This window comes from Cyprinodon variegatus, unplaced genomic scaffold (genome assembly GCF_000732505.1).
Source record: "Cyprinodon variegatus isolate N-32 unplaced genomic scaffold, C_variegatus-1.0 Scaffold1201, whole genome shotgun sequence".
In the NCBI taxonomy this organism is placed as follows: domain Eukaryota; kingdom Metazoa; phylum Chordata; class Actinopteri; order Cyprinodontiformes; family Cyprinodontidae; genus Cyprinodon; species Cyprinodon variegatus.
This window is the reverse complement of record NW_015151654.1, coordinates 197802-214871: the sequence shown is the minus strand read 5'-3', so window position 1 is coordinate 214871 and position 17070 is coordinate 197802. Positions and strand designations below refer to the sequence as shown.

Sequence of the window (17070 nt, the reverse complement as noted above, 5' to 3'; positions counted from 1 at the left end):
GCTCTGGAGAGCAGAGTTCGCTGCTTTTAGATGTTGTCTCTAAAGTCTCCAGTAGCAGAAAAACATCTCTAGATTTGGCGCCAAACGCTTTTTTGAAATCAAAGTGCTAGAGGGGTCTGAAAAGTGGCTAAATATAAAATCATAAAATTACGAGAATAAAGTAAAAAATTATGGGAATAAGGTCAAAAGAAATACGGGAATAAAGTAATAAAATTACAAGAATAAATTCACAAAATCACGAGAATAAAGTAAAAAGATTACGAGAATAAAGTAATAATATTACGAGAATAAAGTCAAAAATTACAAGAATGAAGTAAAAAAAATTACCAGAATAAAGTCATTATATTATAAGAATAAAGTCATAAAATTATGAGAATAGTCGTAAAATTACGAGAATAAAGTAGCAACAAGAATAGTCATAAAGTTATGTAAATAAAGTCGTACCACAGCATAAAGTTGTAAAATAACCAGAATAAAGTCATAAAATTAATAGAATAAAGTTGTATTATATGACAACTCTTACAAGAAGCACACTCTTCCCTAAAATGAGTAAGGTCGAGCATCATGTGAAGTTAAACTTTGGCATTAGGTTTGAGAAATAAGGAAATCTTTTAGCAGCAGCCTTAAATTGGGCAGTAAGTCAAAATGGACTCAGGTTGCGGATTGGTGGAGCTGGTCGGCCGTCATCTGCTGGTTGGAGCTCGAATCTTTCTTTCTGAAACAGGTTAAGGTATGATGACTTAATTCTCGTAATATTTAATCTTTATTCTCGTAATGTAACGTCCTTTTTTTTTCGTAATATTACAACTTTATTCTCAAAATAAAATAAATGGAAAAAATCTCTAGCCTGGCCCTAATACTCCATTGTACCTTAAGACCATGCAAGTTAAACTTCATGAATTTAAAATCAAGAAAGTGCCTAAAAGACAGAGCTTTATTATATACAGCCAGTAGAATAGGTTTAACTCTGACCTGCAGGCGTGCCAGTATGGAGGACTTCTTGGAGTTTGAGGAAAAGGAACGAGAACAGGATAAGCTGCAGAAACGNCATTTTAAATGGCTGCTACTGTAAGATGCCTTGTTGTTCATTATCCTTCCTTACGTGGTTCATCGCCTCTCTGCTTTCCCCTGGAGATCCTCCTTCCTTTTGGCAAACTTTCCTCTTTACCAATGTTTTCATCTTCAGCCTCCTTTTCCTTGCTTTCTTCCTGCGAAGAAATGTGAAAATATTTACATTCTAACTGTGACCCACTAAGAGGCATGCAGAAAACCCCACATTGAGCATCTTACAGTATCCCTGCGCTCTGTGGAGTTGGTGCAGTGCTGGATGGAAGGCAGGCACTTTCTGCAGCCCACTCCGCTGCAGAGGGAGCAGTGTGGACGGACAAACACCGTGGGAGCTGCTCCGGGCCTCAGCTTCAGAGCTCCTGATGGCAGCTTCCCCTCAAAGTACTCTTTGCCGAAGTGATCGCTGCAGAGGTGGGAGAAATGCGTGGCCGCCCACTTCACGCGGGTCCTCTGAACTTGTTTCTCCCATTTCCGAAACTCATCTGGATCCTTTGGGAACTTAAACAAGGTCACCCCATCTTCTACAGTTTTGCCACATCCATAAGCCACGCAGTGGTAGGGCATCTTGGAAACGGGACCATCAGCTTCTCAAAGGCCTGATTCCAGAGGGTTCTTTTTTACCTTTGACCTATTTACAATCACATCAAATCAGAAAGAGATGGGGGAAAAAAGACAAATATGAGGTTGTATTCCGCAATATCACAATAAAAAAAAATTACATACAAAAACGACTATTATTTCTCCCCTAGACACTATATACTAAGCCTTTCAAAGAAATAATAGCCATATTTAATATTTAGCTTCTTGTTTTGGACATATTTTTACAGCTAACCTAAAAGTGAGCTACTGTGAATGCTATTTAGATAGCTGCACTCGTTCTTCTCTGTGACACATCAAAATATTAGATACTACCTCCAGCTAGGTTATGAATCCAATAAGGACTAGGAAGTTTGTTGAAAACATTTAAAACTGTAAAATGTTTACATATGAGCAGATGGGCATCCTATGAAGCCAGAACATCCGTACAGCAGTGACAGCTGCTTCCTCTTAGCTCTTATTGTTGTTCAGTTAAACTCCAGGCGACTCTCTACTGCCATCTACTGGCACAAACGCGGTTTGGGGAATTAATGTGAAGTTGTAGGAGGCATTGATTTTAACATATTCTAATGGAAATGTGCATTTATATGAACCCTCAATAAGATATATGCAAAGTATATGTAAAAATAATATTTTAAGTCTGTCATTTTACTTTTTTATTGGTTTACTTATTTAATGTGAATGGCTTTTAAAGAAAAGGTCCAATCATATTCTGAATTCAAACTTCTGAAAGTACTTTAAATATGAAATTATTACATATTGTTCAATAAATGAGAAGTGCTTTTAATAGTAATAATAAGAGTAATTTTCACTTGAATGAGCTTTGCTGGAGGCATCCAAACCTATCGGTTTGTGACGTCACAGTGCGGTATCGGCTGTTGATCAAGTCCCAGTGCTGTATCTGGTGTTTGTCACAACACGCTATTATCCAAGTCATCTTGAAATATTCTTCAGGGACAAGACAGGAACAGCTTTAGCAGGGGACAAGTGTTCCAAAACTGGGACTGTCCCCAGAAATCGGGGACATCTGGTCACCGCCACACCCTTCTTTAGGAGACAATAATAAATCATTTGTTGTATTAAGATTAACAGCCACTAGTTGTCACCTACAACCTACAACGTCAAAGCGGTGGTCGAGACTCATCCCACATTATCTGCTCCACTCCAGACTGTCTGCACAAAGCAAAGCCTACAGCCTCCCAGTTCCTCCCATCTTGCTCCACTCCGATTTCCTTGAGGCTCAAGGAGAGCATCCACGATATTATTTAATTCGTAGGAGAAAAACATTCGGTAATGAATGCTTAATTCAATATGACCTAATTAAAGCTCACCAACAGCATCAATCACACATGTTTCTGCCCAAACATTTTCTTTTCATTGTCGGTATTTGTAAAAGGAATAATTAGGATCATACAACATTGGATTGTTCTCTACATCCAAACAGTGGTGCCTCCCGAAGTGTTTAATAGGAGGGGCCAGATGGGGCTGCTAAAAATCTTGGGGTGGCCACCGAAACTAAAAGCCATAATTTCAGGGTTTTGAATCTACTATTGTGGTAAAAATGCCTGTAAAAATCAAAAAGACTTAAGTAAATTCCTACTCATATCTTGGTTTATTGTGGATTTTTAATGTTATGTGGCTTGCTGTGCATAATGGGATGAAATGCTAAACTGATTGTAATAAAATTAACACTGGCCAGTGGGGTGGCCAGTGGGTCCCCCCTGGTGGTGCCTGGTGGAGCTCTTGGAATTTGTTGTGACTGGATCTGATTAAACTTTTAAGCCTCTCGGTATTAAATAAATATTTCGATGGAGATGAGAAATCTGCTTCCTGGTTTGATGAAGTATCAATAGTTTGCATCCAATGATTTTTACAAACGATGTTAGTTTTTGGGAATATATTAGAATTATGCTCTAATTTGTCGTTACTGATCTGTTGCTTCCATATTTTGATTTGACAAATGATTGTTCATCTTCTGTCAGTTAAACCTGTTACGAGTGCTTGTGCGGAACGTGCTAACTTGGGCATTAAAGCAGTGAAACCTTTGCTAAGGTCAACTATGGGCAGAGATGGCAAAAGTACTCACTTTCCGTACTTGAGTAAAAGTACAGATACTTGTGTTNCACTGTCTGCTTGAGTTTATTTCACTAAAATGGCAGAAAAACGGTGCACCTTAAATTATTGTTCTAAGAAATTTTACACTTAAAAAAACTTACAAAATATTTTATTATACACACCAACCATTAATAATTTCAAGGGAACTTAAAAGGGGAAAAAAAGAAAAACAGTTGCAAAAAAAAAAAAATCATTGATTTTATTACAAACTGTAGTTCTGCACTGGTGACATGTTCACATGAAGCCTCATGAACTGTGGGGATCGTTGAAGCAATTTGGCCAAACGGTTCAATGCCTCACGAGGCTTCATCTCACCATCACTACAGAAAGGGCTGCATGCAGTCATCTCATCAAGTCACCATGTTGAGACTGGACTCACTTGATGAGATGACAGGATTCTGGTGTGCTATTGCTTGGTTGGAAAGAAAACCTGCAGCCACACGGCCCTTTCTGGAACCAGTTTGACACCCCTGTGTTATAGGTTTATGGTTTAACATCACCATACATGTTAATTGGTTTAACTTAGTTTAAGGTTTTTCTTCTTAAGATTTTCTTCTTAAGATTACGTTTTTCTCGTAAGAATATATTCAAAAATCCCTTTTCACTGAAACCATACCAAACTGTTCTCAATCCTTGAGTCTTTTTATGTCATTCTTAGAAAAAAAAGTTATTTCTGGAAATGAAGACAAACCTTTGTTTGACTAAATGTTAAACAATATTTTCTCTCCAAACTAATTTCTAACCCTATGTATGCTGTTAAAACCGAGAGTGTAAACCATAAACATGATTTATATTGATTAATCACTTGAATCAAAATAAAGTGATTGATTGTATCGATTGATATAAGCAATCACTTGATTATAAAACAAAGACTATTTTAATTAATCTTTTAATTTGAGCATTTAATTCTTATCATTTTATTCTTTCCATCTCAGATTTAAAAAAAAGACATAAATATGATGCCTGGAAGTTAGTAAGGAATCGAAATAAATACAAATTAAAATCTTTATACAAAAAAAAAACTTATTATAAAACTGGAGCTCCTCTGAGTTACTGCCTTAATCAATCAATCAATCAATCAATCAATCAATCAATCAATCAATCAATCAATCTTTATTGTGAACTAGAATTTACATTGCAATCAAAATTTCAGTTTCAGTACAAACCATTCATCACAATACATCACATACATTGGGGTGGTGGGCTGAGAACGGATTTACTGAGGCCATGCAGAATGCTGCTAGTAGCGCATTCTTATTGCTTCCCAGGTCCCAGGCGGTTACCTATACACTGTCTTTATCTTTGTGGAAACATAGAAGCATATTTCACTCTTTATCTTTGACAGGGTACAGCTTGAGATATCAAAAAACCTCAGCACAAAAAAAAGCACATAAAAAACACAGTTCTTCTGTGTCCTTTCTCTATAACATCCAGGGGAGATTAGATAAAGGGGGTAGGTCGAATCCACAAAAACACTTAATGTTTTGAGGGCAGGCAGCACAGGAATTTCCTTCAGCCTTGAGTCTATTCTTGCTGGCTCTTACGTGGCAAGACTATTCCAGATTTGTCGGGCTTCTCCGACCTTGAAGCAAGCGTGACCATCCAAAATATTATCCCATCACACCTTTGAATTCAACCACCACAGCCAGCCTGCGTTCAATCGCACCCTACATGCAGGTCAACTCCCGGTCTTACTCGATCACAGCCTTTGTGAGGGATAACCGCTGCTGGCAGCTTGATCAATGCCCAAATTGCCGCCAACATCCTCTATCATTTTAGATACATCAGGTATCCTCCAAATCCAAAAAGGAGAAATCCGAGTACCATAAGATCAAAAATGCACACATCTTAATATCCTCCACTGACAATGTTGTGAAACACATCACCCTCCACGCCTTTCAGGAGTCCATGATGTATCCTACAAAGTATGTCCCAGCAGGACATACAGTTGAATAAATTTGATCAATTGCATTGAGAGACCAGCTGACCAGATCCAGCTGATCTGTGGGTGGTATGAAGAGAGAGCCTTATAATCACATTTAAAGTTGATCAATTGGGGAAAAAATGCTGAACAAAAGTTATAGTCAGACTGACTTAATTCCTTAATTTTCATCAAAACACCTGAGCTTCTTTGATGAGTTCCAACAGCTCAGTGTCCTCTTCTACCTCAGAAGATAACAACTTCTGGAGGTCACAATGGGGATCAGATATTTGGATGTCTCATGGGTCAGAACACTCAGCCGTGGTATGCATTGTCAAAAATCATTTTACTGGGAAGCTTTTGAATCTCAGAATGTGATAAAGAAGTTCACTATCTATTACTAATGGTGGAAGTAACAAATTGTATATTAATCTTAGTAAATATCAATGGATTCAGTAATCAGCAGAGGATTATGTTGACAGAGAAAATTTAAGCTGTTACTTCTTTGGATACTAATGAAAAAGCAGTGGGCTGGATGGGATCTGTAAACGGAGAGCTGAAGGAGCTTATGTTAGATCACGTAGACAAAGATACATACTTCTTTAGACTTGAGAGTCAACTATCAAAAAATAACTATTAAACAGTTAATAATTAATGGTTTAGTTGCGAATAATCCAGAGAATTAGCTAACCTTAGTGACTAGAATTAGTAGCCTTTACACGCCCAAGTTCTGTCAGCATTCATCCACCATTTTTTCACTCTTTCTGAAAAAAAAACAAACAAACAAAAAAAAAACAAGATGATGCAAACCCTTAGTGATAGAAAAAATATCTTGAAATTAAATGATTAGTGCCTTATGTCAGTTAAAATTAAATAAATCCCCAGGCTCAGACAGACTGATATCCAAAATCTACAGGAAGTTCTTTAATAATTTAGCTCCTTTCTTATTAGAAGTTTTCTCTGAGAGAATTCAGAAAAGACTGTTTAGAGGCCAGATTGGGATTGAGCAATAGTGTTTCGTAAGCATGTGCAGTACTGTTGGGTGACCTGAGCTAAAAATGATTCATAATTCAATATTCTATAGGTTTTTGTTGCTTTTTTTCTTTGGGCGGGGGTTTAGTTTTTTAAAATCAATGTGGCCTGTGTCAGGATTCCTGTCTGTGTGTTTGTGTTTCTGTGTTTGTCTCCCTTCCTCCACCAGGAGGCCCTGGTTCTGGTCCGCCCCCTCACACACCTGCAGAGGGTTACCTCGTTATCTGAGCGCTCTTAAGCTGCTGACTGCCTCAACCTCGACGCCAGAGTGTTTGCCAGTTTTGGGTACTCTAGCCTTCTTCCAGTTTTGCTGAGTCAAACTGAGTTCTTGTCAATCTTAGTCTTAATCTTGTTTTTTGTCTTTGCCTCTCTATCACGATTTGGTGTTGGTTTGGAGGACCCAAATGCAGAGGCAAGTAGGCAGAGGTGAATTTAGGTGGGTTTAATGAGGTTCACAGGTACAGAGGCAGGAATCAAAAAATCCAACAAAAATAACAAACAAACCAGAACCAAGGAGACATCAGGGGAAACCAAACACTAGGAGCCAGGGAGAGACGAGGTAAGCAGACAGACGTTAGACCAGGATCCAGCAAAAAAGAACTGAAGAGGGAGGGCTTTTAAAGGGGACAGAGACAAAGAGAGGGCGAAAACAAAAACAGAGTCCAAAAAAAGAAAAAACAACCCACCCAGGGTGGGCGAGGGCAACAAAAAGTCTCTAGAGGCAGACGAGGAAGAGTCTCTGGAGGCCGGCCGTGGGGCCGGAGGCGAGGAAGAGTCTCTGGAGGCCAGCCGTGGGGCCGGAGGCGAGGCAGAGTCTCTGGCAGCCGGCCGTGGGGCCGGAGGCGAGGCAGAGTCTCTGGCAGCCGGCCGTGGGGCCGGAGGGCCTCTGGCGGCCGTCCGAGGGTCAGGCGACGAAGGAGGGACTATGGAGGAGGCCGGTGACGAAGAAGGGCCACTGGAGGACGACGTCTCCGTTGCTGCAGGAACCTCGGAGGAGGACGACGTCTCCATTGCTGCAGGAACCTCGGAGGGCGACGACACCTCCGTTTCAGCAGGAAGCTCCAAGGAGGACACCGCCTCAGTTTCAGCAGGAAGCTCTGAGGAGGACGCCGCCTCCGTTTCAGCAGGAAGCTCCGAGGAGGACGCCGCCTCCGTTTCAGCAGGAAGCTCCGAGGAGGACGCTGCCTCCGTTTCAGCGGCTCAGCAACAGGCTCAGAGGAAGCCGCCAACTGCAGCTCAGCAACAGGCTCAGAGGGGGCCGCCGACTGCAGCTCAGCAACACCCTTAGAGGGGGCCGCCGACTGCGGCTTTGCAACAGCCTCAGAGGGGGCCGCCGACTGTGGCTCAGCAACAGACTTGGAAGGGGCCGCCCACTGCGGCTCAGGAACAGNTTTCAAGGGAACTTAAAAGGGGAAAAAAAGAAAAACAGTTGCAAAAAAAAAAAAATCATTGATTTTATTACAAACTGTAGTTCTGCACTGGTGACATGTTCACATGAAGCCTCATGAACTGTGGGGATCGTTGAAGCAATTTGGCCAAACGGTTCAATGCCTCACGAGGCTTCATCTCACCATCACTACAGAAAGGGCTGCATGCAGTCATCTCATCAAGTCACCATGTTGAGACTGGACTCACTTGATGAGATGACAGGATTCTGGTGTGCTATTGCTTGGTTGGAAAGAAAACCTGCAGCCACACGGCCCTTTCTGGAACCAGTTTGACACCCCTGTGTTATAGGTTTATGGTTTAACATCACCATACATGTTAATTGGTTTAACTTAGTTTAAGGTTTTTCTTCTTAAGATTTTCTTCTTAAGATTACGTTTTTCTCGTAAGAATATATTCAAAAATCCCTTTTCACTGAAACCATACCAAACTGTTCTCAATCCTTGAGTCTTTTTATGTCATTCTTAGAAAAAAAAGTTATTTCTGGAAATGAAGACAAACCTTTGTTTGACTAAATGTTAAACAATATTTTCTCTCCAAACTAATTTCTAACCCTATGTATGCTGTTAAAACCGAGAGTGTAAACCATAAACATGATTTATATTGATTAATCACTTGAATCAAAATAAAGTGATTGATTGTATCGATTGATATAAGCAATCACTTGATTATAAAACAAAGACTATTTTAATTAATCTTTTAATTTGAGCATTTAATTCTTATCATTTTATTCTTTCCATCTCAGATTTAAAAAAAAGACATAAATATGATGCCTGGAAGTTAGTAAGGAATCGAAATAAATACAAATTAAAATCTTTATACAAAAAAAAAACTTATTATAAAACTGGAGCTCCTCTGAGTTACTGCCTTAATCAATCAATCAATCAATCAATCAATCAATCAATCAATCAATCAATCAATCTTTATTGTGAACTAGAATTTACATTGCAATCAAAATTTCAGTTTCAGTACAAACCATTCATCACAATACATCACATACATTGGGGTGGTGGGCTGAGAACGGATTTACTGAGGCCATGCAGAATGCTGCTAGTAGCGCATTCTTATTGCTTCCCAGGTCCCAGGCGGTTACCTATACACTGTCTTTATCTTTGTGGAAACATAGAAGCATATTTCACTCTTTATCTTTGACAGGGTACAGCTTGAGATATCAAAAAACCTCAGCACAAAAAAAAGCACATAAAAAACACAGTTCTTCTGTGTCCTTTCTCTATAACATCCAGGGGAGATTAGATAAAGGGGGTAGGTCGAATCCACAAAAACACTTAATGTTTTGAGGGCAGGCAGCACAGGAATTTCCTTCAGCCTTGAGTCTATTCTTGCTGGCTCTTACGTGGCAAGACTATTCCAGATTTGTCGGGCTTCTCCGACCTTGAAGCAAGCGTGACCATCCAAAATATTATCCCATCACACCTTTGAATTCAACCACCACAGCCAGCCTGCGTTCAATCGCACCCTACATGCAGGTCAACTCCCGGTCTTACTCGATCACAGCCTTTGTGAGGGATAACCGCTGCTGGCAGCTTGATCAATGCCCAAATTGCCGCCAACATCCTCTATCATTTTAGATACATCAGGTATCCTCCAAATCCAAAAAGGAGAAATCCGAGTACCATAAGATCAAAAATGCACACATCTTAATATCCTCCACTGACAATGTTGTGAAACACATCACCCTCCACGCCTTTCAGGAGTCCATGATGTATCCTACAAAGTATGTCCCAGCAGGACATACAGTTGAATAAATTTGATCAATTGCATTGAGAGACCAGCTGACCAGATCCAGCTGATCTGTGGGTGGTATGAAGAGAGAGCCTTATAATCACATTTAAAGTTGATCAATTGGGGAAAAAATGCTGAACAAAAGTTATAGTCAGACTGACTTAATTCCTTAATTTTCATCAAAACACCTGAGCTTCTTTGATGAGTTCCAACAGCTCAGTGTCCTCTTCTACCTCAGAAGATAACAACTTCTGGAGGTCACAATGGGGATCAGATATTTGGATGTCTCATGGGTCAGAACACTCAGCCGTGGTATGCATTGTCAAAAATCATTTTACTGGGAAGCTTTTGAATCTCAGAATGTGATAAAGAAGTTCACTATCTATTACTAATGGTGGAAGTAACAAATTGTATATTAATCTTAGTAAATATCAATGGATTCAGTAATCAGCAGAGGATTATGTTGACAGAGAAAATTTAAGCTGTTACTTCTTTGGATACTAATGAAAAAGCAGTGGGCTGGATGGGATCTGTAAACGGAGAGCTGAAGGAGCTTATGTTAGATCACGTAGACAAAGATACATACTTCTTTAGACTTGAGAGTCAACTATCAAAAAATAACTATTAAACAGTTAATAATTAATGGTTTAGTTGCGAATAATCCAGAGAATTAGCTAACCTTAGTGACTAGAATTAGTAGCCTTTACACGCCCAAGTTCTGTCAGCATTCATCCACCATTTTTTCACTCTTTCTGAAAAAAAAACAAACAAACAAAAAAAAAACAAGATGATGCAAACCCTTAGTGATAGAAAAAATATCTTGAAATTAAATGATTAGTGCCTTATGTCAGTTAAAATTAAATAAATCCCCAGGCTCAGACAGACTGATATCCAAAATCTACAGGAAGTTCTTTAATAATTTAGCTCCTTTCTTATTAGAAGTTTTCTCTGAGAGAATTCAGAAAAGACTGTTTAGAGGCCAGATTGGGATTGAGCAATAGTGTTTCGTAAGCATGTGCAGTACTGTTGGGTGACCTGAGCTAAAAATGATTCATAATTCAATATTCTATAGGTTTTTGTTGCTTTTTTTCTTTGGGCGGGGGTTTAGTTTTTTAAAATCAATGTGGCCTGTGTCAGGATTCCTGTCTGTGTGTTTGTGTTTCTGTGTTTGTCTCCCTTCCTCCACCAGGAGGCCCTGGTTCTGGTCCGCCCCCTCACACACCTGCAGAGGGTTACCTCGTTATCTGAGCGCTCTTAAGCTGCTGACTGCCTCAACCTCGACGCCAGAGTGTTTGCCAGTTTTGGGTACTCTAGCCTTCTTCCAGTTTTGCTGAGTCAAACTGAGTTCTTGTCAATCTTAGTCTTAATCTTGTTTTTTGTCTTTGCCTCTCTATCACGATTTGGTGTTGGTTTGGAGGACCCAAATGCAGAGGCAAGTAGGCAGAGGTGAATTTAGGTGGGTTTAATGAGGTTCACAGGTACAGAGGCAGGAATCAAAAAATCCAACAAAAATAACAAACAAACCAGAACCAAGGAGACATCAGGGGAAACCAAACACTAGGAGCCAGGGAGAGACGAGGTAAGCAGACAGACGTTAGACAAGGATCCAGCAAACAGGAACTGAAGAGGGAGAGCTTTTAAAGGGGACAGAGACAAAGAGAGGGCTAACGAGAGGATTGGAAACAGGTGAGGACAGAGCAGAAAACAGAGCTAGGGATTGAGGACACAAGAGGGCAGCAGAGGACAACAAATGGAAAACCTGGAAGACAGTGAAAAGCCTGTACAACTTGTTGGGATCTGGAGGCTTGACCACTTTCTCCACCAGAGGGCGCCTGAGATCTTCCTCCTGAGGGCATGAGCTCACCTCTACACACCTGTTTCCTGTCTCCTGATCAAGAAGACCTATTTAAGGAGGAGGAGGCTGACACTTCCCTGCCAGAGTGTTTGCCAGTAATGGTTAGCAAAACCTGAGCCAGCCTACCGGATCTAAGACCCTGATTTAGTGAACCTGTCTGACCCTGTTTCTCTCTGCCTCACAGATCCTGACTTTCCTGGAAACCAGAAACTCTGGAGATAGAAATCTCTGCCTGGAATCTGCCTGCCCGTACTCAGTCTCAGTCTTTGCCTCTGCCCACAGCCCTCTGCCTGCCGACTAGCCTCTGGACTCACAAGGTTCCCCCCCTGCTGATCTGAATCCTCTCTGAGCAGGTATTTGTCCCCGTCATCAGTACACTGCAAATTTCCTGGATTTATTCTAACTGCTCTGTCCTCCTCAGTGGTGTTCCTCCCGAGACCAGTCCGAAGAACCTAGAACCGTGCATCATATTTCATTGTAATCATTGTAAATAAATCATTTAACTTTTCCCCTGTCTTAAGAGTGGTTTCTGCATGTGGGTTAGACGCCTTGAACCCAACATGACAGCACACTCTGGCCAACAAACTAGCCCCGCGGAAACCCTCAAGAGGACCTTGGAGCAACAGCAAGTCCTCATTCAGAGCCATGACTCCGCCCTCTGTGAGTTAAATGAACGTCAAGCTGAAGCTAACCACACCCTGCATGAAATTACTGACTTTCTCCAAAGATCCAGCTCTCAGATTGCTACACCTGCGGTTGAAGCCGTTCAGCTTCCGGTTCAGGATTCCAATCCACCTCTCAGGTCAGAAATCCACCCGTCATTTCCTAAATTCCGCCCATCTCTCCCCGAAAGATTTTCTGGAGATCCAAGTAAGTGCAAAGGATTTTTGTTCCAGTGTTCAATAATTTTTAATCATTCACCTCAGAGTTTTGTGCAAGATAGAAGAAGGATTTCTTTTATTATGTCCCATCTGTCTGGTAAAGCCTTGGAGTGGGCGGAAGCTAAATTCTCTTCCAAGATTGAGTACGGTTGTACTTATGACGAATTCATTAAATAATTTAAACAAGCTTTCAATCAAGATACTGATAATACCACTGAATCATGTGGGTTGCTAGAATTGAAGCAAGGGAACAGAACAGTGGCTGAATTTTCGATTGAATTCCGGATTAAAGCGGCCGCTTTCGGTTGGGAAGAAACGGCGCTTAAGAGCGCTTATTTTCACTCCCTAGATGAGTCTATTAAAGACGAGTTGGCAACTCTAGATGAACCTAAAACTTTGGAGGATCTGATAAGACTGACAATCCGCCTAGATAACAGGCTGCGAGCCAGATCCATTGCCAGATCCAAGAGCCGTGTTTTCCCAGTCACTACACTTCCTGAAAGGTCTATTGAAAGAGCTAATGAAGTCTTTTCTCCCTCCTTGTCCTCAGAAGCAGAGCCCATGCAGATTGGTCACACCAGACTTTCATCTGAAGAGAAGCAAAGGAGATACAAACAAAACCTCTGCCTGTATTGTGGTGAACCTGGACATTTTGTGTCAACCTGTCCCGCTAAGGTCCGCCAGAGGAAATGAGGAGTCTGGCGAACCATCTCCAAACTGAAAAATCTCCTCGACTTCTGTTACCCGCTACTCTGTTCTTTAAAGAACAATCCCTCACTTTGTCGGCTATGATTGATTTAGGCTGTGAGAGAAACCTAATCGACTCTAGTTTGGTCAAACAACTGAATCTTGACACCACTCCTTTGATTAAACCCCTGAGAGTCTCCGCTTTAGACGGAAAACAACTACCTCAAATTACGCATCAGACCAAACCTTTAGAGCTACTAATCTCCAGTAACCATAGAGAAATCATCTCATTTTGTTTTTTCATCTGCTAGCTCATCCATAGTTCTGGATTTTGATTGGCTGCAACTCCACAACCCACATATTAACTGGTCTAAGAGACATGTGGAGTCCTGGTCTATCCCCTGTTATTGTTCCTGCCTCCGTTCCGCTGCTCCTCCGACTCAGCCGCCGGCAAACCGTCAGGAAGTTGACCCGCCTGATCTCTCTGCCGTTCCTCCTGATTATCATGATTTGGCTCCAGTGTTCAGTAAGGCTAGAGCCCTTTCTCTCCCTCCGCACCGTCCATATGACTGCGCCATCGATCTTCTCCCTAACAGTCGGCTTTATAACATCTCCAAACCTGAGAGGGAAACAATGGAGAGATATATCAATGAGTCCCTAGCCTCTGGAATAATCCGTCCATCTTCTTCTCCACTCGGAGCCGGGTTTTTCTTCGTCGGTAAGAAAGACGGATCCCTGCGACCCTGTATTGATTACCGTGGGTTAAATCCAATAACAATCAAGAACAAATATCCATTGCCTCTGTTAGCCTCTGCCTTTGAACTGGTTCAGGGTGCTATTGTGTTCTCCAAGTTAGACCTGAGAAATGCCTATCACCTTCTCAGAATCCGTGAAGGAGATGAATGGAAAACAGCCTTCAAAACACCTCTGGGACATTTCGAGTACCTGGTTATGCATTTTGGTCTGACTAATGCCCCTGCTTGTTTTCAGGCTCTGGTGAATGACGTTTTGAGAGATTTTTTGAACGTTTTTGTGTTTGTCTACTTAGATGACATCTTGATTTACTCCAAGACTATCTCTGAGCATCAAAAACATGTCCGTTTGGTCCTGCAAAGACTTCTGGAAAACAAACTGTTTGTGAAGGCTGAAAAATGTGAGTTTCACCGCCCATCTGTTGCTTTTCTAGGATTTGTGCTCGAGGGCGGGCAGGTGAGGCCATCGGAGGATAAAATCAAGGCGGTTTTGGACTGGCCCACTCCTGAAAATAGGAGACAACTTCAAAGGTTTCTGGGATTCGCTAACTTTTATCGTAGATTCATCAGAAACTACAGCTAAACAGCCCAACCACTAACAGCCTTAACCTCACTCAAGAGAACCTTTCACTGGTCCACTGAGGTGGAAGCAGCCTTTAATAAACTCAAAACCCTGTTTTCCAAAGCACCCATCCTCATTCAGCCGGACCCCTCCAAACAGTTCATTCTTGAGGTGGATGCATCTGACTCAGGGGTGGGGGCTGTTCTGTCCCAAAGTTCTGATTCTGACCAGAGAACTCATCCGTGTGCATTTTTCTCCCGCAGACTCACCCCTGCTGAACGTAATTACGACATCGGTGACAGAGAGCTTCTCGCCATAAAACTGGCTTTGGAAGAATGGCAGCATTGGCTGGAGGGCGCAGAGCATCCCATTTTGGTATGGACCGATCATAAAAATCTTTCATACATTCAATCAGCCAAATCCCCGTCAGTCTCGTTGGTCTCTGTTTTTCTCTCGATTCAACCTGATCATCTCCTACCGGCCTGGCTCTAAAAACACTAAACCTGACGCTCTGTCCTGTCTCCACGCTCCTGATGAACAAGAAACTCCAGCTAGTATTTTACCGGCTAGCTGTACTGTCGCCACAGTCTCCTCGGAAATATCTGACCTGATTAAACAGGCGCAAACTTCTGAACCGGATCCCGGCACTGGTCCGCCTAACAAAACGTACGTTCCCTCTTCAGTCAGGTCCAGATTGAGTCATTGGATGCATTCCTCCAAGTTATCAGCTCATCCTGGGGTCAGTAAAACCGTTGCCCTGATTTCCCATCGGTTTTGGTGGCTTTCACTCCACAAGGACATTAAGGAGTTTGTTCTAGCCTGCCCTGTTTGTGCACGAAATAAATCATCTAATCAGCCTCCCTCTGGTCTCCTTAATCCCCTGCCTGTTCCCAAACGCCCTTGGTCACACATAGCCATAGACTTTGTTACTGGATTACCGGCATCCAAGGGTATGACCACCATTTTCACAGTCATCGATAGGTTCTTCAAGTCTTGCCATCTCATCCCTTTGAGAAAACTTCCCACCGCTTTTCAGACAGCTCTTCTTCTAATCCAACATGTTTTGAGGTTACACGGCATCCCACAGGAGATTCTGTCAGACCGAGGACCACAATTTACAGCTCAGGTATGGAAACATTTTTGTTCTGCCCTAGAAGCCAAGATATGATTAACCTCTGGTCCTCAGGTGCTTCACTTCTACCAACCCTGCCGACTGGAATCAGTACCTGCATTGGGTGGAGTATGCACACAACGCTCATGTCTCATCTGCTACCGGTCTCTCCCCCTTTGAAATCTCCTTAGGTTATCAGCCTCCGTTATTCCCTGCTGATGAGAAGGAAATCTCAGACCCTACAGTCCGACACCACATCCGCCGATGCCGCAAGATCTGGAGCAACACTATTGCAGCTCTGAGCCGTTCATCCGTACAGAACCGCCGATTCGCTGACCGGCAAAGACGTCCAGCTCCCACCTACTCACCAGGGCAGCAGGTTTGGCTCTCCACCAGAGATATACCGTTGAAATCCATGTCTAAAAAATTGTCCCCCCGTTACATTGGCCCTTACAAGATCGACTCTATCATCAGTCCCTCTGCTGTCCGTCTGCATCTCCCTCCTTCTCTCCGGATCCATTCCACTTTCCACGTATCTCAGATCAAACCCGTCCTGACCAGTCCTCTTTGCCCTCCTTCCGACTCCCCTCCTCCCCCCTGTGACATTGATGGGCATCCTGCATACACCGTTCGCGGGATCGTAGACTCCCGTCGTCGGGGCCGAGGTTGGCAGTACCTGGTCGACTGGGAGGGCTACGGTCCGGAGGACCGAACGTGGGTTCCTGGGTCATTTATTTTGGACCCTGCTCTTATACCTGAATACCATTCGTCTCTACCTTCATGTTCCTTTGGACCGCCAGGTGGCAGTCGTTGAGGGGGGGGTACTGTTGGGATCTGGAGGTTTGTTCACTTTCTCCACCAGAGGGTGCCTGAGATCTTCCTCCTGAGGGCATGAGTTCACCTCTACATACCTCTTTCCTGTCTCCTCATCAAGAAGACCTATTTAAGGAGGAGGAGGCTGTAGGGTTGTCACGATACTAAAATTTTCAACTCTATACCGATACTCAGGAAAATACTCGATACTCGATACCATTTTCGATACCGCAAGGGAAAAAAAAGACCTCAAAATTCAACAGAAATATTTTTATTAATAAATAAAATACAAAAAATAAATACAATAAACAATAAGAACAATATTTTGAGGTAGTCTGCTGTGCACAATATTAAGCAAGCTATATAAAAAAAATAACAAAATGAACTTAAGTTTTCCTTCCTTGGCTATGCTTTACAAACAGAACAAACTAGCCAACCCAATTAATCAAAAATAAATGCTGTATTCTCAGCAGCTGCCCGTTAGAAA

At 42.1% G+C, this 17070-nt stretch overlaps 1 protein-coding gene across 2 annotated transcripts; it reads right to left on the bottom strand.

Annotated features, from left to right (window-relative positions):
• Positions 1-1066: 1066 nt before the first annotated feature.
• On the bottom strand, positions 1067-2075 carry LOC107102101 (THAP domain-containing protein 10-like). Of its 2 annotated transcripts, none has more exons than XM_015401273.1 (3): positions 1981-2075; positions 1291-1696; positions 1067-1208 (listed from the first exon to the last, which is right to left on the bottom strand). In XM_015401273.1, exons 2-3 carry the CDS (start codon positions 1630-1632, stop codon positions 1089-1091), a joined length of 462 nt encoding a protein of 153 aa, XP_015256759.1. In that variant the 5' UTR covers positions 1633-1696; positions 1981-2075; the 3' UTR covers positions 1067-1088. The 2 variants fall into 2 exon arrangements, with proteins under 2 accessions (XP_015256759.1, XP_015256760.1); XM_015401274.1 differs by having other exon boundaries at positions 2053-2075.
• Positions 2076-17070: the final 14995 nt, after the last annotated feature.

Coding starts and splice junctions, on each gene's coding strand:
- LOC107102101 (XM_015401273.1), bottom strand. CDS start 1,632: ATGCCCTACCACTGCGTGGCTTATGGATGTGGCAAAACTGTAGAAGAT. Junction 1,209..1,290: donor CCACAGAGCGCAGGGATACT/GTAAGATGCTCA, acceptor ATTTCTTCGCAG/GAAGAAAGCAAGGAAAAGGA.